Source organism: Carassius carassius, chromosome 42 (assembly GCF_963082965.1).
Source record: "Carassius carassius chromosome 42, fCarCar2.1, whole genome shotgun sequence".
Lineage (NCBI taxonomy): Eukaryota > Metazoa > Chordata > Actinopteri > Cypriniformes > Cyprinidae > Carassius > Carassius carassius.
Window position 1 is genome coordinate 21238563 of NC_081796.1, and position 21272 is coordinate 21259834.

Consider the following 21272-nt stretch of genomic DNA (forward strand, 5'->3'; position numbering starts at 1 on the left):
GAAACACATTTATGTAATATATTTTCTGCATGAAAAAAATAAAAAAGCCATCTTATCCTGGTTGGTCAAAACATAAAAAAATACCACTCTTGTACTGCAGGAAATACAGGCAATGTATATATAATGGGAAGGCAACAAAACAACAAATGACCAACCACTTTCACAGAGAAGGAACGCAGGTCAGATTGTTCAGGAAATTGCTGCTTTATACGCAGGTAAATAAAACGTGTTTCCTCATGAAACACCTGGTAACAGAAACGCACAAGTTTCCTCTCAAATAAAATACTGCCTGCTTAACAATGCTTTGGCAACCATGCATATAACCTTCTGGTCAACAACACATTAAAAACATAATTAAAGAAAAAAAAAACACATGCATGGTCTTTCTTCGAAGAAAGGAGTTTTTTGTGGAGTTTGTTTCTCGCCATTGTTGCCTCAGTAAAAATAGCATACATTCTTTCTGCATTATGATTGTGATGAGTTGGGAGGGGCCGAGAGACGTGGGAACAGGAGCGAGGTCCCACGAAGGAGATGGAAGAATATAAAACTGGAGCGACGACAGTGAAGGACGAGAGAGGACCAGGCCTGGGTTTTAGTTTGTGTTTTGATTTTTATTTGTGCGCGACAGTCGTCCGCGAGGGGCTGTTGCGCTGTTTTGTGTTTATTTTGTAATTAAAGTCTTTATTTGATTGTCCGCCGGTTCCCGCCTCCTTCTTCCCATGATCATGGAGTTTAATTGTTACAATGATCAACAACTGGATGATAAAAGACATCATTTACTGTATGAGGTTTGGAAATAAGTGATTACATTTGTGCATTTTTAGGCCACGTGTCTTTTATGGGCAGTAATTGGCAGATCCAGAACTTTCTGGGGTGATTCAGAGTGACCCGGGTTTGTTACGGGGAACATGCATGACTTTTACAGTACAGTCCACAAGTAGATATGGGGGATGTGTTGGAACCTGAGGTCTTTCCTTGGCACTGTCACAGAGAGAGAGAGAGAGAGAGAGAGAGAGAGAGAGAGAGAGAGAGAGAGAGAGAGAGAGAGAGAGAGAGAGAGAGAGAGAGAGAGAGAGAGAGAGAGAGAGAGAGAGAGAGAGAGAGAGAGAGAGAGAGAGAGAGAGACTGTGCAATTTAACAGCAAGGCAACCCCGAGAGGAAAAAAAAACAGGCCAAAGCAGGCTTGGACTTGTTAGGGGCATGTGTGTGTGTGTTTGAGTGTGTGTGTGTGTGTGTGTGTGTGTGTGTGTGTGTGTGTGTGTGTGTGTGTGTGTGTGTAATTTTACACCGTTCTCTGTAAACTCAACTGTATAAACAGCAAAATACTCAGGTGTGCCCACATAATAGAGGATGCCTGACCTCCTTATTACAAAATACCACTTTTTATACTTTTATGATTTGATTTATGGAAAAAAATAAAAAATCTTAAAGAATATAACTCCCCATGTTGATTTATATGACTTTCTTTATTCCGTGGTACACAAAATGTGAATTTCTGAAGAATATCCTGGCCTTCTTTTCAATACATTAAAGGTGGATGAGAATAGCTTCACATTTTCAAGCTTCACATTGACAAGTGGTTCGAATGAATGACTTATTAATGGCTTTATGTGCGGAAAGGCTGAAATTTACACTAAATTTTTCACATAATAAATGCTGATTGTTCTTTTGAGTCAATGAATCTTTAATTCAGTCTCTAGTTCTTACAAACTAGTTCTTAGGTTCAACTCTGTCAATAATTCAGTCATAGCAGGTTTCAGTGGAAAACGACATTAACCTTACATTGTAACCGGTCCTTCACACATAGCACACAAGTCATTCATAATTGTGTAGCTTGACAGCCTCAGTTTAAAAAAAATAAAAAAATAAATAAAATCATGGTTTGTGTGCCAAAAAGTCATACAGGTTTGGAGTGACATGAGGGTGAGTCATGATTATTTTGATAATGTTTAGGTGAACTAACCCTTATTATCTCATCCAAATCATGCACAAAAAAATCATAAAAAACAACATATCATTACAGTTGCTGCAATCATGTCCTTCCAAGCCATGTGTGCATTGATCACCTGTTGCCCTGTTACATACAATACATCATGAAAGCCAGGAATGGCCCCAAAAACCAAATTTGGCATTACAGTCTGGTGCCAAGATAGAAGGAAAGGCAGGGAGATCAAGCCAACGGCTGAATAAAAGTGACAGATATTACCTCATTTGTCACCCAAGCAACTTAAACAACTCCCTGGACTCTGCAGAACTTATTCGAAGTAAGATATGCTTGAAATCCTGGTCTAATAGTAGCAATTAGTCAATTCATACAGACTTAAGCAAATAATTCAGAAAACTCAAGCCCACTGGTTGATTTACAGAAAGGCAGTTACATCTGACTTGTACAGAAGCTTGTTTCGGCCATGGAATAACAAATAATAAAAGGTCGCTGCAATTATTTTCCTCGGAATTGTGAGAAAGAAATGTGTAATTGTGAGATAAAAATGTTTTATGTGGAATTGACAGCGGGTCTCTCTCTATTGTCACAAACAATATTTAACAACCCTTTGCCGATACATTGGATGCAGTAACCCAGGTAAAATGCTATTGGGTATCCATGCAGTAATATACCAATATCTTTAATCAACATTAACCAACAGCATCACTTAACAGCTTTTCACTAATGACCTATGAGTCATTTGAAAACATCTCAGCTTTGTACTAAAAAGATTTTAGAGAGCCAATGGTGCTGAACACCAAATTCGACACAAAAGAAGCAGTGAACTTTGATGTACCCAAGGGTACAGCCATGACCCGAGCAACCAGGCAACACACCCAACACTATTACCTGTGGTCAGTGCTACTTCCTCACCTCACAGACACTATAGTAATTACAACCTGTCCTCCAACCAATACGCTCGTATAGGTCTTTTGTCCAAATCCCTGAAATATGACCCATAAGAGCGAATACTACAATTGCGCCCCTATCGGCAAATGGTCGTTTTCATATAAATGTTTTGTACTCTTTTATTTACACTCTGGTTTGCATTTCGAGTAGCTCAGTTGGTAGATTAATGCCCAGGGAACAGACGAATATGTATATGCTCAATAAATCATAATTTAGCATGATTTCTGTGAGGGTTAGGTTTAGGGGTGGGGTTAGGTGTGGTCATTCGAACGAATAAGCCACCTAGTAAAATATGTAGGAAATACTGTGAGATCGGTGTAAAAAGCCCACACATTATATTTAAATAAACGTGCGTATTGATTGGTAATGACGTTATACGTCATTTCATGATGACAGACGCAACGCGATACTGTCATTATTTTTATGCCCGCTAGAGGGCGCTTTAAAACGTAAATATAGGTCGTAATAAGGTGCTTGCACAAACTACCTATATGGTCGTTTTTTGTTGGAGGACAGGCTCAGTAATTAAGATAGCAAACTGGACGCTTAAGAAAAATACGAGGATGTGTTTTTGAACTGTCATTCAAAGTGTGTCAACGGCCAATGCAACAATTCATTAAAAAAATGCCTTTTGCCAACCATTTTTGTAGGTTTAATTGATTTGGTAGGTGGAGGCCTGGTTGTTGAAGAAAGGTTCTTATTCATTATGAGACAGAAATGAGATGTGGAATTAAGTGTGGTTAAAAAAATAAATAAACGCCATGTCATGTTATATCATTTTGTGGGCCAAAATCCTGCAAATAGCACATTGTATACTGTCAAACTCTGCAAAAATCAAAGTTTTCTTTACAGGCCCTACAAATCATTGATTCATTCAGGGCTAGTAAGAGACGTCGCTCCTACAGGTCTGACCAGGTATTTCCGCCATATTTCCCAAAATACACTTCAGAAGTAGCCATACAGTGGATACAGTCATAGCGTCCACACTCTTACACAGAGAACTCTGTGTTTCCAACCATGCAAATCCCAAATGACACGCCAAATCTAAATACTGGGCATACCTCGAGTAGCTTTTCTTTCTTTCTTTCTTTCTTTCTTTCTTTCTTTCTTTCTTTCTTTCTTTCTTTCTTTCTTTCTTTCTTTCTTTCTTTATATATATCTATCTATCTATCTTGAATCAATTAACATCAGATTCACAGCAGCACAAATTTAAGGGTCAATCAAATATTACATCACTATACTAACAACAAGAAGTCCCTATTAAAAGTACTTGCAATAAAGCAATATGAAACAATAAGACATTGTTGCCATCCCCCACTAAAAAAGTTCTCTGTGACATGGGTAAACACATACCCAAGCCCTCCTTCTTAGCAAGAAGCAAAGCATTTCAATATCACCTGTCAATCGGCCCATTGTACATTATTATTTACAGCTTTTAACTCTTTTTGACCCTGCACTTTCCACACGGCCTCAGCTATGAGTTTTAAGAGAACAAACCCACACACAATACCCTATGAAACAGCAAGCTACACATTTGCACCAAAATCAATCAAACCTACATTTAGCTTAACTTGAGAGGTGTTGATTTGTTTAAAAAAAATCCAGAAATAGGTTGCTAAGCATATCATAATGATATCATAACATGCAGTCATGACTATGGAAATATTTTAATATTTTGCATTAATAATTTTCTTTAATCGAGGTGATGGCAGGGCTGCTGACTTCTCCTTTAAACCTGTAATTTGTCATGTCTGTTAATGAATACTTTTCCCAGACTTCACATATGACATAAATATGCCACACCTAGGGAAATCTTGTTTTTTGTGCAGTTCAAGACAATTGGCAAAGTGTTTACACTTTTTTTCCTGATGCTTTCCACTCATTAAATAAAACGGATTTGTGCCATATTTAGCTCAATCCACCCTTTTTTTTAAACACTTAAACCACCAAATAAATATATTCAGGCTCTAAGTATATTGTATGATGATGCAGTTTTACTGAATTTACAGCATTAGCCATGTCAAATGAAGGCCTCAGCTGAGCAATCCGTGCATGAAGAGGACTCTTCTGGCTTTGAGGAGCTTTAATTACAAGGTGAAAGAAGCCTTCATAACAGGAAGCAAGGGGAAAACCCAACCTCTTAAAGGTAAACAGTGACACAAGGCTTGTCTGTGTTACCCTGAGTAAGCTCATGTCCAGAGGGACAAATATTCACCTTTGCCATTATGGATATGATTTCCCAAACTAGTAAAATCTAAAGAAGTTTTGCATCTTTATTATGTGAAGAAGTTACATTTTACACTAATAGACTTTAAAACAACTTACATCGAAGTTCATGTATTGCTAAAGTGCTAAAACGCTAAAGCAAATAGCTAGCTTGTGGCAAACAATGTAAAGGCTTACATAGCATCTCATAAACTCTCAAAAGTCTTTAATTTTATAGTTGACCTTTATTGTTGTTTAACCCTCAGAAACTCATGAGATTGCAAAGTTTTTGACATTTTGGCCAGACATTTAGCATGATTTTAGCAGGCTGGGACACTCAAAATGTAAATCCATTCCTGCTGCTGAAAAAAGAAAGAAAGAAAAAACATTAAACCAACCTAAGCTGGATGGATGGTTTTAGCTGGACTTCCTTCCTGGTCAAAATCTGGTTCAGCAGTCTGGTTTTAGAGGGTTTTTGACAACATTTTTAGCAGGTAAGGCTGGGAGACCAGCTGAATAACCAGCTGAATCAAGCTGAACATCAGCTTGGTCAGTCTGGAAGACCAGCCGGACAAGCTTAAACCACCTAAAACCAGCCAACCAACATGGGCTGGTTTTACATTTTTTTGTATGACACTGTTGCTGTCATACAAGTGAAAAATTGGTATTTAAAAGGATAGGCCACTCAATAATTTAAATTCTGTCATCATTTACTCACCCTCATTTCTTTCTGTTCTATTTGTTCTGTGGAACATAAAAGAAGATATTTTAAAGAATGATAGATAAACAGATTCTGTTCCCATTGACTTCCATTATATGGACAAAAAATACAATGGAAATCAACGGCAACCTGAAATTGGTTACTAACAATCCTCAAAATAACTTGTTATGTGTTCCACAGAAAAACATTTCGAACAACACGAGGGTTAAATGATGGAGTGAATTATATTTTCATTTATTGTGTGCCATTTAATCCACTAGATGAACAAAAGGAAATACTGTATCTGAGTCTCAATCCAATTATTATTATTTATTTTTGTATTTAGAAGGCTGTTTATTTCTGCTCCATGCTTTATTTGTCATTAAATGGCAAAGCATGTGGAGACCCCGGGAGCTTAATTAGAAATTTAGCTCTGGTTCGCTCTCCTGTTCTCAAATGAACAGATGTTGTTTTAATGCTGAAAAAAAAAACACGCAGCTCACACCATCAGGCCTTCAGAGAGATGATAGTGTAGTGCATTACCTCAAACGCTTCCTCATCCAGGATCCTGGTGCCAAAAACGGTTATACCATTGGTGTCAATACCAGCATGGTCACTCCTGCCCAAAGTTTTTGTCAGCTTCTTCTTGCAGTCAACAACGATGGTAACAGTTTTCTTCTCAACACTGATGCCTACACGATGCCACCTGCAATGAACAGGAAGTGTAGGTGATTACAAACCCTGCAAATGGTTAAAGGACATCACACGTGAGGCATGCCTTACTTTAAAACCTTAAACAATTTGTCTCCATTCTTGCGATATAACATTCCTGAGTGGACCACATTCCAGCCTTCAAACTTTAGCCTTGTTTAACACTGGATTAAACTCATTAAACTCTAGACCAAATCCCCACTGTGAGTTATTCAGCATGACAGGCACCATGAACATTGTAGAAAGTGTGTGTCAGGAAGGTACGGCAGAGAAGCTCAACTGTTGAGTCAAAACATTGAGCTGGGGAGGGAAACAGTTGACGGATTTGCGGTAAGAAGCCGCAGCAAGATTTCAAAGGCATATCAATGGTGCCCACAAGGGTGATCAATTTTCCATAATCCACTTTATTAGAAAGAAAAACCTTTATTCTGGCTTGTGTCTTTAAAGTACTTGGCAAACTTGAACCAACATAAGCTTTACTGAGTCTAGAGACCAACATTTCTGGATAATTTAGCTGCTAACAGAATACAATTAACATAGTTAAGAGCGATTATGTGAATGACTGATAGATGGATGACGGTGTAAAACCACAATATTGTACTTGATGCCTTTAAGCATTAAAACATCATGGGAATATTCTAGAATTTTAGCTAATACCTGGACTTGCCAAAAGCTATGATTTAAATTCACACATTCTCACACTAAAATTGACCCATTTCCGTAAGGACGTACTGCGGTATAATTCATATTTTCATGTACAATTTACATAAATTATGTCGACAACACTGTAACATTTTCAGATTATAATACTATATGAGAGATCAACACATTTTACACAAATTAACCCAAATGCTTTTCAGATTCTATACACAAGATCAGATTGCCATCATTATGAGTAACTATAACCATAACCATATCCTAAAGATAAACCACAAAACATACGAAAGTTATATTAAAATAGTGAAAGATAATCTATTTAGCAATACAAATGATTTTTAAAAAGCCACTTTTACCCGTAATTCTTTCTGCACGAGGGAACTGGAATGAAAGTATTAACCCAATTAAGGTGCATTTAACCTGAAATCCTCATCAGCATTATAATCGTAAATAAGCACTATGATCCCTCACAGAAATATTGCTGTTTTTACAGCAAAATGCCCCATTGAACTGATACCAACAATAAAGCCTCTTAAAACCTAATAAGCCAAAGCACGTCCATTGCTTTTAATTAATTTTAGCATTTGAAACATTCACATTAAGGCTGAAGGGGTGTCGGGACAAATTAATGTGATTTTATCTCATAATTGTGACTCATGACTCATAACATTGACTTTATATTTCACTATGTGGTTCTCTTACGAGAGCTCTCTCGTACTGCGTCTTAGCTAAGACGCTACGGGAAAAGTCTCTTTTCACGAAATACTGAAGCAAAAAATTATCCTTAATTTTGTATTTTTGTAAAGCGCATTTGCAGCAGTACACAGCCATAGGCGAGACGGCTCGTTCGCTCATTGGCTTGTTCTGCGGCAACTGCACAGCCTATCGAGCGCGGGCTGATGCAACATCAGACCAATAAGGGCGCTTCGCGCCCTTCTTGCCACTTCCCGCCGAAACGGGTGTGGCCCAACCTATAAAAGGAGCTCGAAAAGGCTGACTCACCTGATTTTTCATCTCTTCAGCGAAGCTCACGCATCGCTGGATCACGGAGGAAGCAAGCGCCGTCTGAGAAAGCACATCAGCAGGACGAGCCATTCTGAAGCTGCTGGCATCGCCGCCTTCCATTGCCGTTCCTGCTGCGCTATCCGGCGCCTATATCCTTTCAATCCTGTTATATACAAGCTGTTCTTTATGTCTGTGTGTGTGTTCGCCCTGCGACACACACTCGTAAAAGAGCTCGCGTCTTTTTTAAGATGCCTTCCTGCGGCTCGTCAGAGCCCCACTCAGCGAGGGAGACCGGTACGTCATCTGTGTCTCCTGCCTGGGTGAAGATCATGCAGCGCTCGCTCGCTGACGGCGGATGCCCCCACTGCGAGCTGTTGCCATGGTGACTCTGAGGACTCGCCTGGCCTTTTTCTCTGAGCCTGCATTCTCCGCTGCGCTGAGGCGCCGTAAAAGCATCGCTTCCAGCGGATTCCGGAACCGTCTTCAGCTCAACCGAGCTCGCCGGTTCGCCCTGCTTCACCGGCCCCCCCCTGCATCGCTTCCCGGTGGGCAGCGCCCGCTGTTTGCCGGCGCGTCGTCCGAGGAAGTCGATCTCAGGGCCGCGTCGGGGGAAGAGGACACGCGCTCTCTGCTGGCTTCGGGCAGTGATGGCTGGGCGAGCTCCGAGGATCTCGCGCCTTCTGCTCAGAAGCCCAGCAGACGAGCTGACATCGAGAAGGAGCCGGGGCGAATGCTCGTGTTGGCCGCGATGTGTCTCGGCCGCGAGTGGTTTGCACCAGCGCCCCCCCCTCTCGTTCCCGGCTGGATGGTATTTCCCTTTCGGATGAGCGTACTTCTCAAAGCCCGCCTCATTTCTTCCTGAGCTTCACGAAGAGGTGGCGAAGGCTTGGAACGCTCCATATTCAGCACGAACTCGTTCGTCTGTCTCACTAGCATTCTCCACACTGATGATGCTAAAAACAGGAACTACCACTCACTTCCGCCGGTGGAACAGGCGATAGCGACGCACCTTTGTCCGCCCTCTGCTGGACGGCGGCAAAAGCGGTGTTGCCATCTAAAGCCTCCTGTGTGACGCTGCGTCGGCACTACTAACGATGGCTGCTTCATTGAAGCGCAGGTGTACGAGTTCCGCTGTGGCCGAGCTCTCACTCAAGCGCGCCGCTGTTTCAGTTCCAGGAATTGTGACTGTCTCAGCGTTTTCTGCAATGCGCAAGCCTGCACAGTTGCCCGCTTGCCTGCACACAAAAGCCGTTATCACAACAGCTTCAGCAACGCAGCTCGAGACCCCCGTTCTCGCTCTACTGGCCGTCGCCCCGCGCCGCGGGGACCGCGGCAGAGGATTACGGTGAGGCCGGGAGCCCCGAAGCCATCCTGGGAAAGCCATCTACGCATGCTGCATGACGCTGCGTCGGCACTACACACGATGGCTGCTTCATCGAAGCGCCGGTGTACGAGTTCCGCTGCGGCCGGGCTGTCACCGAAGCGCGCCGCTGTTTCAGTTTCCAGAGATTGTGACTGTTTCAGCGTTGTTTGCAATGCGCAAGCCTGTACGGTTGCCCGCTTGCCTGCACACGAAAACCGTTATCACGGCTACCCAGATATTTCCCGAAAAAGGTGTAATTTCTGGTGTCCCGGCCACGGCCGATGGTGCTATAAATGTAGTGACGATGCCCACTGCTCAGTGCCCATCTCCGCATATAAGCACAGCCCTTCACACAGGGCTCGCGCCTATAAAAGTGACTCAAGTCGATCACGCGCACTACATAGTAGACGTGCCCACTCCTCAGTGCCCACAATCACTATGTCACACGCGTCATGTGGTTTCTGTAAAAACGAAACCCGTGCACGTTCGTCCGGCCACGGCCGATGGTGCTATAAATGTAGTGACGATGCCCACTCCTCAGTGCCCATCTCCACATGTAAGCATAGCCCTGCACACAGGGCCTGCGCCCATAATGTCGACTCAAGTCGGTCGCGCACACTGCATAGTAAACGTGCCCACCCCTCAGTGCCCACAATTACTATGTCACACACGTCATGTGGTTTCTGTAAAAACGAAACCCGTGCATGCTCGTCCGGCCACGGCCGATGGTGCTATAAATGCAGTGACGATGCCCACTACCCAGTGCCCATCTCCACATGTAAGCACAGCCCTGCACACAGGGCTAGCGCACATAAGATCGACACAGATCGGTCGAGCGCGCCGCATAGTAAACGTGCCCACTTCCCAGTGCCCACATACACTATGTCACATACGGCGCGGGGCTTCTGTAAAAATGAGACCCGTGCACGTACATTCTGCACAGGCAGACAGCGAGTTGAAAGTGGTAAAAGTGCACACATGCAGCCCACGGTTACTCGCAGATATATCGAGTCCCACGGGACCCGCTCAGCCTCCCTCCAGTCGGTTAAGCGCCGGAACGGGGTCGAGGAAGAGCGATCTGCCCGCTGTGATCAGCGCGCTCCCCGCCTCAGATGCGCAGCACACTCGAGCGCCGCCGTTGCCCAGTCAACAGAGCGCGTTTCGCATCCAGCCCTTAGCCATTCATGCAGATGCATGGTCAGTGCTTCCAGGGGTTTCGGATTGGGTGCTAGGCATTATAAAGAGAGGCTACTCGCTACAGTTTTCTCGACGCCCACCGTGCTTTTCAGCGCGCGTCGAAACTACGGTCAAAACAGAAGTAGCACACATACTTCGGGCCGAAATATCAAAACTGTTGAGCAAAGGGGCTGTAGAGCCTGTGTCTCAAAGCGAGGGGGGGCTGTACAGCAGATACTTTCTGGTGCCCAAGAGAGACGGGGGTCTCCGGCCCATACTGGATCTAAGACAGCTGAACAGGCATTGATGAAACACAGTTTCAAAATGTTCATGACCAGGAAGCTCCTCGCGCAGATTCGCAGAGGGGACTGGTTCATGTCAATAGATCTGAAGGACGCGTATTTTCAAATACAGATAGCGTCAAACCACAGGCGATATTTGAGATTCGCCTTCGAGGGCCAGGCATACCAGTTTGCAGTCCTGCCATTCGGCTTGTCCGTAGCTCCTCGTACGCTTACGAGGTGCATGGATGCAGCGCTCGCTCCTCTTAGACTCAGAGGCACACGAGTGCTGAATTATTTGGACGACTGGCTGGTTCTGGCCCGATCATGAGCGGAGCTCATGGACCACAGAGCCGTTTTACTCGATCACCTCGAGAAGCTTGGCCTCAGTGTCAATTGGGTGAAGAGTTCGCTGAACCCCAGTCAGACGATCCTGTTTCTGGGTATAGTTCTGAACTCGTGTTCCATGACGGCGCGGCTGTCACCACAGCGCGCGATGGGCATTCAGCGTGCAGCGAGTTCTTTCCGCTGTGGCGCGACTGTGTCGCTCAAACACTGTCAAAAGATGCTGGGTTTCATGGCCTCAGCATCTCCGGTTCTGCGGCTGGGCCTGCTCCGCATGCGCCCCCTGCAGTTCTGGCTGAAGGCTCGAGTGCCGCGCAGAGCGTGGGCGTCTGGCCGGCTGCATTTCAAGGTCGATCAGAGCTGTGTTGCGGCTCTAGCACCTTGGACAGCGAACGGCTGGTACCGATCAGGTGTAAGCCTGGGGACTTCCCCGAGTGTGAAAATGGTGTCGACGGACGCCTCCACTTCGGGATGGGGAGCGCTGCTCGAAGGCAGACCGTCCTTTGGCCTATGGTCAGAACGGGAAAAGCTCCATCATATCAACTGCCTGGAAATGCTGGCAGTGGAGAATGCGCTGACGCGCTTTTGTCCCCATATCAAGGATCACCATGTCGTAGTCCGTTCGGACAACATGTCCGTGGTGTCCTACATAAATCGCCAGGGCGGTCTCGGGTCCCGAAACCTGTACAGGCTGACGGAACGCCTCCTGATTTGGGCTCAACGCAACGTGCGCTCGCTGAGAGCGGTGCATGTGCCTGGACTGCAGAATCTGGGTCCAGACAGGCTGTCCAGAGGCAATGTCCCTACGGGAGAATGGTCTCTACACCCGCAAACAGTTCGGCTGTTGTGGGAGAGATTTGGCATGGCGGAGGTGGACCTCTTTGCGTCCCACGGAAACGCTCACTGCCCCACATTCTTTTCCAAGAACGAAAGCGCGCTGTCACGGAAATGGCCGTGCTGCCCGCTTTATGCGTTCCCTCCCGTCTCCCTCCTTCCGCAGGTGATAGAACGGGTGAGAGAAACGAGATGTTCAATACTGCTTGTGGCACCTCTTTGGAAGAACCATCCATGGTTCCCAGATTTGATGCAATTAGCAGATGTCGCCCCATGGCCGGTACCGTTGAGGAGAGATCTCCTCTCGCAGGCCAGGGGCTCGATTTGGCACCCTCGACCGGAGTTGTGGTCCCTCCATGTATGGGCACTCAACGGTTACCCGCTGATCTCGCAGGGGGAGTGCTAAATACCATCACTCAGGCTAGAGCTCCGTCGACACGACGTCTGTATGCCTCGAAGTGGTCGGTGTTCTCCAGCTGGTGCACAGCTCGAGGTTATTCACCCCTTAGTTGTGAGGTGACGGAGGTCCTCTCCTTCCTACAGGAGCTGTTGGATAAGGGCAGAGCCCCATCCACGCTCAAAGTTTATGTGGCGGCCATCGCGGCGTTTTCTGAAACGGCGTCCGGTCAGTCAATAGGAAGGAACGATTTAGTCATCCGGTTCCTCAGAGGAGCTAGGAGGCTGAATCCTCCCAGACATCCGTCAGTCCCTATGTGGGACCTCGCGGCGGTTTTGGAGGCCTTGAAGGGTCCCCCTTTTGAGCCTATCCAATCGGTTAGCCTTCAGCATCTGTCGTTCAAGACAGTATTCTTGTTGGCTCTCGCTTCTGTGAAGCGTGTGGGTGATTTGCACGCGCTCTCGGTGAGCCAGTCGTGCTTGGAGTTTGGGCCCAATGACTCAAGGGTCATACTCAAACCTAGGCACGGTTATGTGCCGAAATCCCTCAACACACCGTTTCGGGCTCAGGTTATTGCCCTTTCTGCCCTGCCGGTGTCAGGGGAGGATGGAGACTCGAGTCTTCTTTGCCCTGTCAGGGTTTTAAGAGCTTATGTGTCTCGCTCTGCTGCCTCTCGGCAGACGGAGCAGCTATTTGTCTCGTTCGGTGGACGTTCCAAAGGAATGGCTGTTTCGAGACAGACTCTATCCAGATGGATAGTTGACGCCATAGCGTTAGCTTACGCTTCCAGGGGCCTTCAGTGCCCGTTGGGCGTCAGAGCACACTCCACAAGAGGCGTCGCCTCGTCGTGGGCGTGGTCTACTGGGATCTCCTTGCAGGATATATGTATGGCGGCGGGTTGGGCCTCGCCGTCTACATTTATCAGGTTCTATAACCTGGAGGTTCCCGCCTTGCAAGCAAGGCTGCTGTCGGTATAGAAGAATCAGGGCCCTGAGGGGAATTCTGAATTCATGAGCGCTAGGCGCTGCCGACTGTTATATGGGCAGTATTGCGTAAGACCCGCATTGCCACATTGGTCAGGCCTTGCCTCGGCTGTGTGATGTCATATTGCCGCATCTACGGATGCTGCTAGATATGGGACGGAGGGTTTTTCCCCCTTTTTTTTTTTTCTGTCCCGGACTCTCTGTGAGTCCCTCAGGTGACTGTGCACTGTAAATCCTGGGCGTTGCTTCAGGTTTATCGGTGTGTGATCCCTGCGCGCACGGCGTTTTACATCGGGTTCCCGTAGCGTCTTAGCTAAGACGCAGTACGAGAGAGCTCTCGTAAGAGAACGTACTCGGTTACTAAACGTAACCTCGGTTCTCTCTAGAAGAGCGAACGAGTACTGCGTTCTCTGCCGTGCGTACGATTCACTCTGGTTCGCTTCGGCGATGAAATAAATCAGGTGAGTCAGCCTTTTCGAGCTCCTTTTATAGGTTGGGCCACACCCGTTTCGGCGGGAAGTGGCAAGAAGGGCGCGAAGCGCCCTTATTGGTCTGATGTTGCATCAGCCCGCGCTCGATAGGCTGTGCAGTTGCCGCAGAACAAGCCAATGAGCGAACGAGCCGTCTCGCCTATGGCTGTGTACTGCTGCAAATGCGCTTTACAAAAATACAAAATTAAGGATAATTTTTTGCTTCAGTATTTCGTGAAAAGAGACTTTTCCCGTAGCGTCTTAGCTAAGACGCAGTACTCGTTCGCTCTTCTAGAGAGAACCGAGGTTACGTTTAGTAACCGAGTACGTTTTTTATCTTAAAATTTTGACTGATTTCCTCACAACTGTGCTTTCATATCTCACAATGTGACTTTTTGTCTTGTTTGAAAATTTCTCACAACTACCTTTTTTATTTTCTACTTTTAGACAAGAAAACGACTTCCACAAATATATCTTAATGTTGGTAAGAGCTTCCTGATGATGTTACCCAAGGGATTAATTTCTGTGGTCATGCATCTGCCCCACTGGATCCAACTTTCCATCTTTCTAAAATAACAGTACTCTTAAAGATCACTGCCGAGGTCAGATAGCCTACGGCCCTGTCTGCTTCACTCTGTCAATTCAGAGTCACAGTGAAATCTCCTCTGGCTTACCTCACAGAAGAAACCACATATAACTAATGCCTCAATAGCCACCTGAAATTCTCATTTGTCTACCTATTAACTCTCTTCAACCGAAATGACTCTAAAACAAAACTATCTTCCTACACATATAATTGCTGAGGACTACAGTGTAAAACTTGGGCCTGGCAACAAATGACTTCCTGCTGATGACTGACCTCTGTCTGACCCTGTCTGGAGTCAGACTCAGTCTTTGTTTCTGAGGATGGATCTAAACAACCTAAAAAAAGGCTGCTGTATTTTCAACCTGCTTTGTGACTTACTTTCCATCGGCCAGGTTGAGGGAGCGGAACAGGGGGTAATCCTCCGGGGCAGGCTTGCCTGTCTGGTCCTCGTACAAGAAGACAGGTGAGCGGCCCACCTCCACACCTAGTTGCTGAACGCCTTTCTCATTGTAGATGGACAAAAGGAAGGACTGGATTCCAGCTTTGGGCTTGATGGTGGTTAGGATGGAAAAGTCTTCAGGAAACACACCATCTAGAAAACAGCACAGACAGAAAACAAGCTCACTGAAGGCTGCTTTGGGTTTTTGAAGTCCATCCAAACAGCTGATTGCAATGTTGAAACTGGAAACATAATGGAAGACTAGGAGTGCCACTAAAAAAAAAATAAAGGAATTAATTTATTAATTAAAAAAAATGGGCAAAATATATGTAGAAAAGAAATTTGCAAGTGATTAAACATTTGTCATCCATAAAGCATTCTCTTGCTTTAATAATGCAATTTAATTCATGCAGTTCTTTAATTGATTGCTTTATTAGTGCATATGCAATGTTTAACTGGCATATGCATTGTTTAACTGGCCATTTAACCAACTGGTTAAAGGTCTTTAATGGCTCAAAATGAGAAAAAAAAACATTGACATATTATTTGACATATATTATACACATACATTACAAACATTGAAATATTCATTTGATATTTTATACAATTTATCAGATGTAAAACAAACGTAATTGATCAGACTTTTAATATCCAGCTAAAAAGGAGTTATGCAAGCAACGTGATAATAAACACCAGATAATAAACACCAGACCAATGGCATTATGGGCTGAACAGATATTAACATACATTAATAAACATGCATCTGTTTTTCACCATATAAAGAAACATCTGCAACATTATAACCACATTCCGATTACATAATGCATCTCAAACCTATCATAAAACTCAGAGGACTTAGAATATGGTACACACTTTGTATGGGGTATTTTTATTGGGATTAATTGGTTCATTGATACATTTACATTTGTACATAAAAGAGCAGCTTTGACAATCTGCAAAACATCTTATTTTGTTTTGCACAAAATAAATTAAGTAATTTGGAATGATATGAGGGTGTGTAAATTACAGGATTTTCATTTTTGAGTGAACTATCGCTTTAAAAGTTTCTGTTCATTTCGGCTCATGCAACTCAGCAGACAAGCCATGCTGTTGTAAAGAGATTTCAGCCAAGTTCTCCTGTCGCTTAACAATACAAGCGTCTGAGTGAAACATGGCCCCGCACAATCAGGGATGGCATCTGCTGTCAAAAACCTTGGCAACCACAACAAAGGGCACATTTAAACGCAGCTAAACGTAGGCAGCGTATGGAGACTTGTTCATGGGATTCAGCTTACCTGGGAAAAGCTGCTTGGTTGGGGCACTGATCTGGGCATTCTTGCCTATTTTGTAGGCCGTGTCCGGCTGTGATGCCCTTCGGTTTGAGCAGAATCCTGAAGTTCTCTGTACTCCTTCTGGGACAGTGGGAAATTCTAATACTTTAAGGACATCCACAGGTTCTGCTGTAAAAAATATATAAATAAAAAATGTTACACAAATAAGGAGAAATGCATTCATTGAACTGTATATAATAATACTTTAAAAATACTTTTTAAAAACTCTCCGTTTTCATTTTTTTTTTTAATTAAACTTCAGCAGAATAATAAACGTTTCTTACATCTAGAAATATAATAACTAATATACAACAATAAAAATGCAAGCAACATTTGAAGACTCTTTTAGGACTTTTAAAACTTATTTAGTATAATACTATAATACTATATACTAAATACTATATATTTATGATATTTTATTGAATCAAGAGTGCATCAAATTTAACATTGTTTTATGACCCACAACCACAAAAAAAGAGGCCAGTATCTGAAATACAATATGTTTTACTTGGCTATATGACCAAACTCAAACCACTGGTCTTCATTCCTATGAGATTTGACCCTTGTAAAATATCTGATTCCCTCTTCAACTCTTTGGAAGATACTTCAGCAACAGCTGGGTTAAGTAAACTTAAACAAATGGTTTCATATGGTTAACGAAGCAAGATGAAAGACAAACACTGTTCACCCCAGATCACCCTGAAACTTCATTGAAGAACTCAAAACCTTAGAAAGCACCATGGAGAAGAGTTTCTTCATGATTCATTGCGAATGTATGGCACATGTTTGGCTGTTGGGTGTTATCCAGAGTCTACCAACAGTGCCATATGTGTCTTCTGGGACTTGAGTGGACTTTGGCATCTACGTACCACATAAAACTGAACGCTGCAACCGCCAAAAATAAAGGGCTGCTATGTCTAAAAAGGCTGGATTGGATCTTAGGGAGGTCTAAAAAGCTGTAATAAAGATGCTAAGGCATTCCCGCTGCTGAGAAAACATTTACCACCCCATTTAAAAACTTTAAAAAGCAAAGCCGACAAGCCATTCTCCTGCCGGTTCTTTGTGCTCATTGAAATGATCCCCCACTATATCTGCGAGACTCAATCTGAGCTTTACACCGAACATACAAGCTAGACAAAAGAAAAACCTCAAGCTTAACCAATACAATGACAGAGCTGAGGAAGAGAGTTGTTGTAAGGGATCTTCTGGAGACGTTCTGCATAACCTCAGGCCTCATATATTCCAGACTTGGTGCTGTAGCCTGAGTCTGACCTTTTGCCATGCAAGTGCCAACGAAAAATGTCAATACTCCTAAATCCTTTGGAAAGCCAAGTGAGAATGAACCATCATTAGGAAAGAGCAGCTGATGATCTGGTGTGATTTTAACCAGACTGCTGTGCAAACACACACGCTGATCTTTTTCACTGTCATTCTTTGCATTAGACAGACTGGTGTGTGTGTTTGGGGAGAAGGTTGATTAGACATCGGGTGTGAATTTGGAAGGAGGTACTAACTGAGAGGGAGAGAGATCATCAAGATCATAAACCAGCCATTATTTCATTATATGGAACACCTAAAAGTGGGAGGGGCTTTTTCTACAGGAGGTTCTCCAATTGTTTTATAAATAGTTCTATTAAGAAATTCACCGTTATGGTAACAGGAAGACACAAATGTACCATTAAAATAACTGATTTCCTGATGGATGCGCTTTCATTGGTTTCAGTGAAATACATTTCGAATAATATTAGAATTTTTTTTTAAGGGTGATATTGAATGGAAAATGCTGGAGACCTTTTTACCTGCTGCTCCTTGAGACTCTAATAATAAATTCAGTCAGAATGTCTCTCTCTCTCTTTTTTTCATCCACTATCTCTCTCTTTCTCCCCCTTCTCCCCTCACACTCCCCTCTTTGACACATGCATGCCGCTTGAACAAGACCACATTATGCCACGGGCTCTCCGTGAGGCAACCTCACTGAAGGAATTTATTTATTTTTTGCAAAAAAAATGTTTCCCCATGTCCCCCCCCCCCCACCCCTTTCGCGACTGTAGAGAAACATCAAAGAACAATAAAGCCTTTCAACCATCTGCTTCCCAAGAATACTGTTCAGTTATCCTCATATTCCAGTATGTTCAGTTCAGCCAAAAATAAAAATTTTGTTACACTTGGTCTCCCAACTTGTTGCTCCAAACACTTTTTCTTGCGTGAAACCCTGAAGTAAGCAGAAGCAAAGTGGATAAGGACCCAACAGTGACCAGCCGCATACTTTTTTTTTTCTCCAAGACTGTTCATAACTTTAAGTCAGTCACATAAAACACAGATAGACATCCATAGAGTTTTGACTCATGAATGTATCCTAAATGTTCTTGAGACCTGATCGGAACCGTCTACCATAAGTGTATGAATTGTCTGAAGGAATGCACATCTGAGGTCCCTCAGCCCCAGGGCCTGAGAAAACATGTCAGTACACTGCCAGCTGAAGAGGGCACCCGACAGAAATGCCTTTATAAGCTATGAACCGCAAGAGATGTAACGCGTAGCTTCAGAACTCAAATGGGATTAATACATTTTAAGATTATCAGATTTGATAGAAAAAAAGAGAGTTATTAAGCCTGTATCACTCACACATTTTGGTCATATTCAAGCAGCCTTTTAGGAATGTGGAAAAATTAGAACAACAACAATATATTATTTTATTTACATCTGTAATTTCGGAACAACATAAATGCCTAATTGAATTTTGCAAGGATCTTTGTTCCTGAAAGGGTGAGTGAGACCTATCATAAGGCCAGGCTGGGGCCCCTGTATAGCTCAGGGCCCTTTGAAGTCTTCAAAATAATAGGGATGAGCAGAGAGGTCAGTCATCAAATAATGGTAAGGCACTTAGTAAAGAAACATTCCCACTGGGAAACTCATCATGAGGACTGGGAGACATGGGAGTCGGAGTGTTGCAAAAGCCATCGCTTGGGCTAGGGGTGAATGGGGAAAGGGTGATTCTGACTGTAACCCACTGTGATCTATGCTATTTATTGCTTTGACACACACACACACACACACACACACACAAAAAAGAAAAAAGGAAACCACTCAACTACATTCATTATCAAATTGCTTGTTGCACTTATGATCAGTCGATCAGTCACGCCCATTGTTAATTGGACCTCCCAGGTCTCAGTTACTAATCAAATTCATATCAAAATGAAAGATTTTAGGATTTTAAAAAGAAAAATCTTGTAAATGTGGCCAGAACACTTAAGACTTTTGAGCATACATTAGTATCAATTCCTGACAATCTCCTTAATTTAGCTCTCTTTGAATACACATACTTTGGCTCACCATCACATCCCTAGAATTACACTATTCAAGCAGATATTTTATTTTCCTAAATGTAAGGCATGGATGTAAAACCCTGAGGAATTCCACCCTGCTAACCGTGTCCACACACACCTAATGGACCACAGGTTCAAACAATGAGACCCCCCCCCCCCCAAGTTAATCCTAAACTGTCTCTCAATGACACTCTCTTGTCACATTCCTCCTGTCCACCCTCCCATAGAGTGTATTAGAGTAGAAAATATGCATAAACAAAATACAATTATGTGTTTTTTTTCAAGTCCTGCGCAAAGTCTAGTTGTTGGTAAATAAGTGTATACTTTCACTACTAACTGCTTCTTTTATTTTATTTTATTTTATTTATCTTTATCGGTTATATGTGCATTGCATTATCAAACGTATACTTACCTCTCTTTTGGGAAAATAGCTGGTTTCTTTTTAACGAACTCCACAGACTCTTCTTCATTTTAATATTATGATGTTAAATAGATATTTGGGCACTAGTAATATTGTATCTTGCAGCAAACACACACATACACGGGATACAGATCTGCGATCACCTGTCTAAATTAAACGTGTAAAAATCCCCAGGCGCAAATGCGCATCCCTGTCTGACAGTCCATATACAACTTCATCAAAAGTTCGGAAGTCTGTCTTTCCTTACCTGCTCTGACATTTGGAGTCTGCAGAACCAGGACGACTGAAACTGTGATGAATTTGAAAACCGTGGAATCCAAAAGCCACCTTTTCGTTTTACACATTAGGGACCACCTTGGCCTCTCCATGGTCGGGCGCCCACAAATGTGCACGAAACCCGTGGCGACCTCTGCTTATTAGAAAATTATGTCCCTTCTACAATCCCAAATGTGCCTGATTTGCTCTAAACAGCCATAGGTGAGGGGTATTTTGTTTTGCCGGCCCCCCTTCGATCCTCCTTTCCTTGCGCCCAGCCTTCAGACTGAAGGGACTCGGGCTTTAATCAAAATGAGACGCGGAGCGCTCGATCGCCTCACCGCCAAGAGGGCTGGACTCAGACCCTGGATTACAGGAAAATGACAAGGGGAAAACACCCCGATTAGCAAATCACGGGTCCTGAAAGTTTGCTAGGGATCCACCCATCAGTTTTCCAAAGCCTCCCCTGGACGCCCTCTTGAGCGTCCCCCCATGAATGCCGGTAGAATTTTCCCTGGAGTAGCCTGGGAATAAAAGAGAGAGCGAGAGAGAGAGAGAGAGAGAGAGAAAGAGAGAGAGAGAGAAAGAGAGAGAGAGCATGCAAGCAATCCCAAATGTTTGCTAAATTTCGGATTAGGGCATATTATGCATGTTTGCATCACCAACAAAACAGTGGAAAATTGTATTATAACTTTAATGTATATACCCACACAGTTTTGTATTTTGTGAAGGCGACAAAATATTTCCTAAATGGCGAATAGGTCAGTTTTACATTATTCTGTCGGTGTTTATTGTGTGATAAATTATTATTATTATTATTATTATTATTATTATTATTATTATCACTGATAATGACCAAAAATCAGCACATTTTCCAGTTTCCGAACGTGT

General features: G+C 43.5%; 1 protein-coding gene across 5 annotated transcripts in view; it reads right to left on the reverse strand.

Moving 5' to 3' along the window:
• The window catches only part of LOC132124164 (collagen alpha-1(XI) chain-like), a 71944-nt gene extending 51073 nt beyond the window's left edge, over positions 1 to 20871 (reverse strand). For 4 of the 5 annotated variants that reach the window (XM_059535045.1, XM_059535042.1, XM_059535044.1 and 1 more), the window contains exons 1-4: positions 20374 to 20870; positions 16341 to 16505; positions 14985 to 15198; positions 6342 to 6504 (exon numbers count right to left, since the gene is read on the reverse strand). In XM_059535045.1, the coding sequence (XP_059391028.1) occupies positions 6342 to 6504; positions 14985 to 15198; positions 16341 to 16505; positions 20374 to 20494 (663 nt within the window). In that variant the 5' untranslated portion in view covers positions 20495 to 20870. Of the gene's footprint in view, positions 1 to 6341; positions 6505 to 14984; positions 15199 to 16340; positions 16506 to 20373 lie in introns of all 5 variants that reach the window. The other variant, XM_059535043.1, reaches the window with a different exon arrangement.
• Positions 20872 to 21272: the final 401 nt, after the last annotated feature.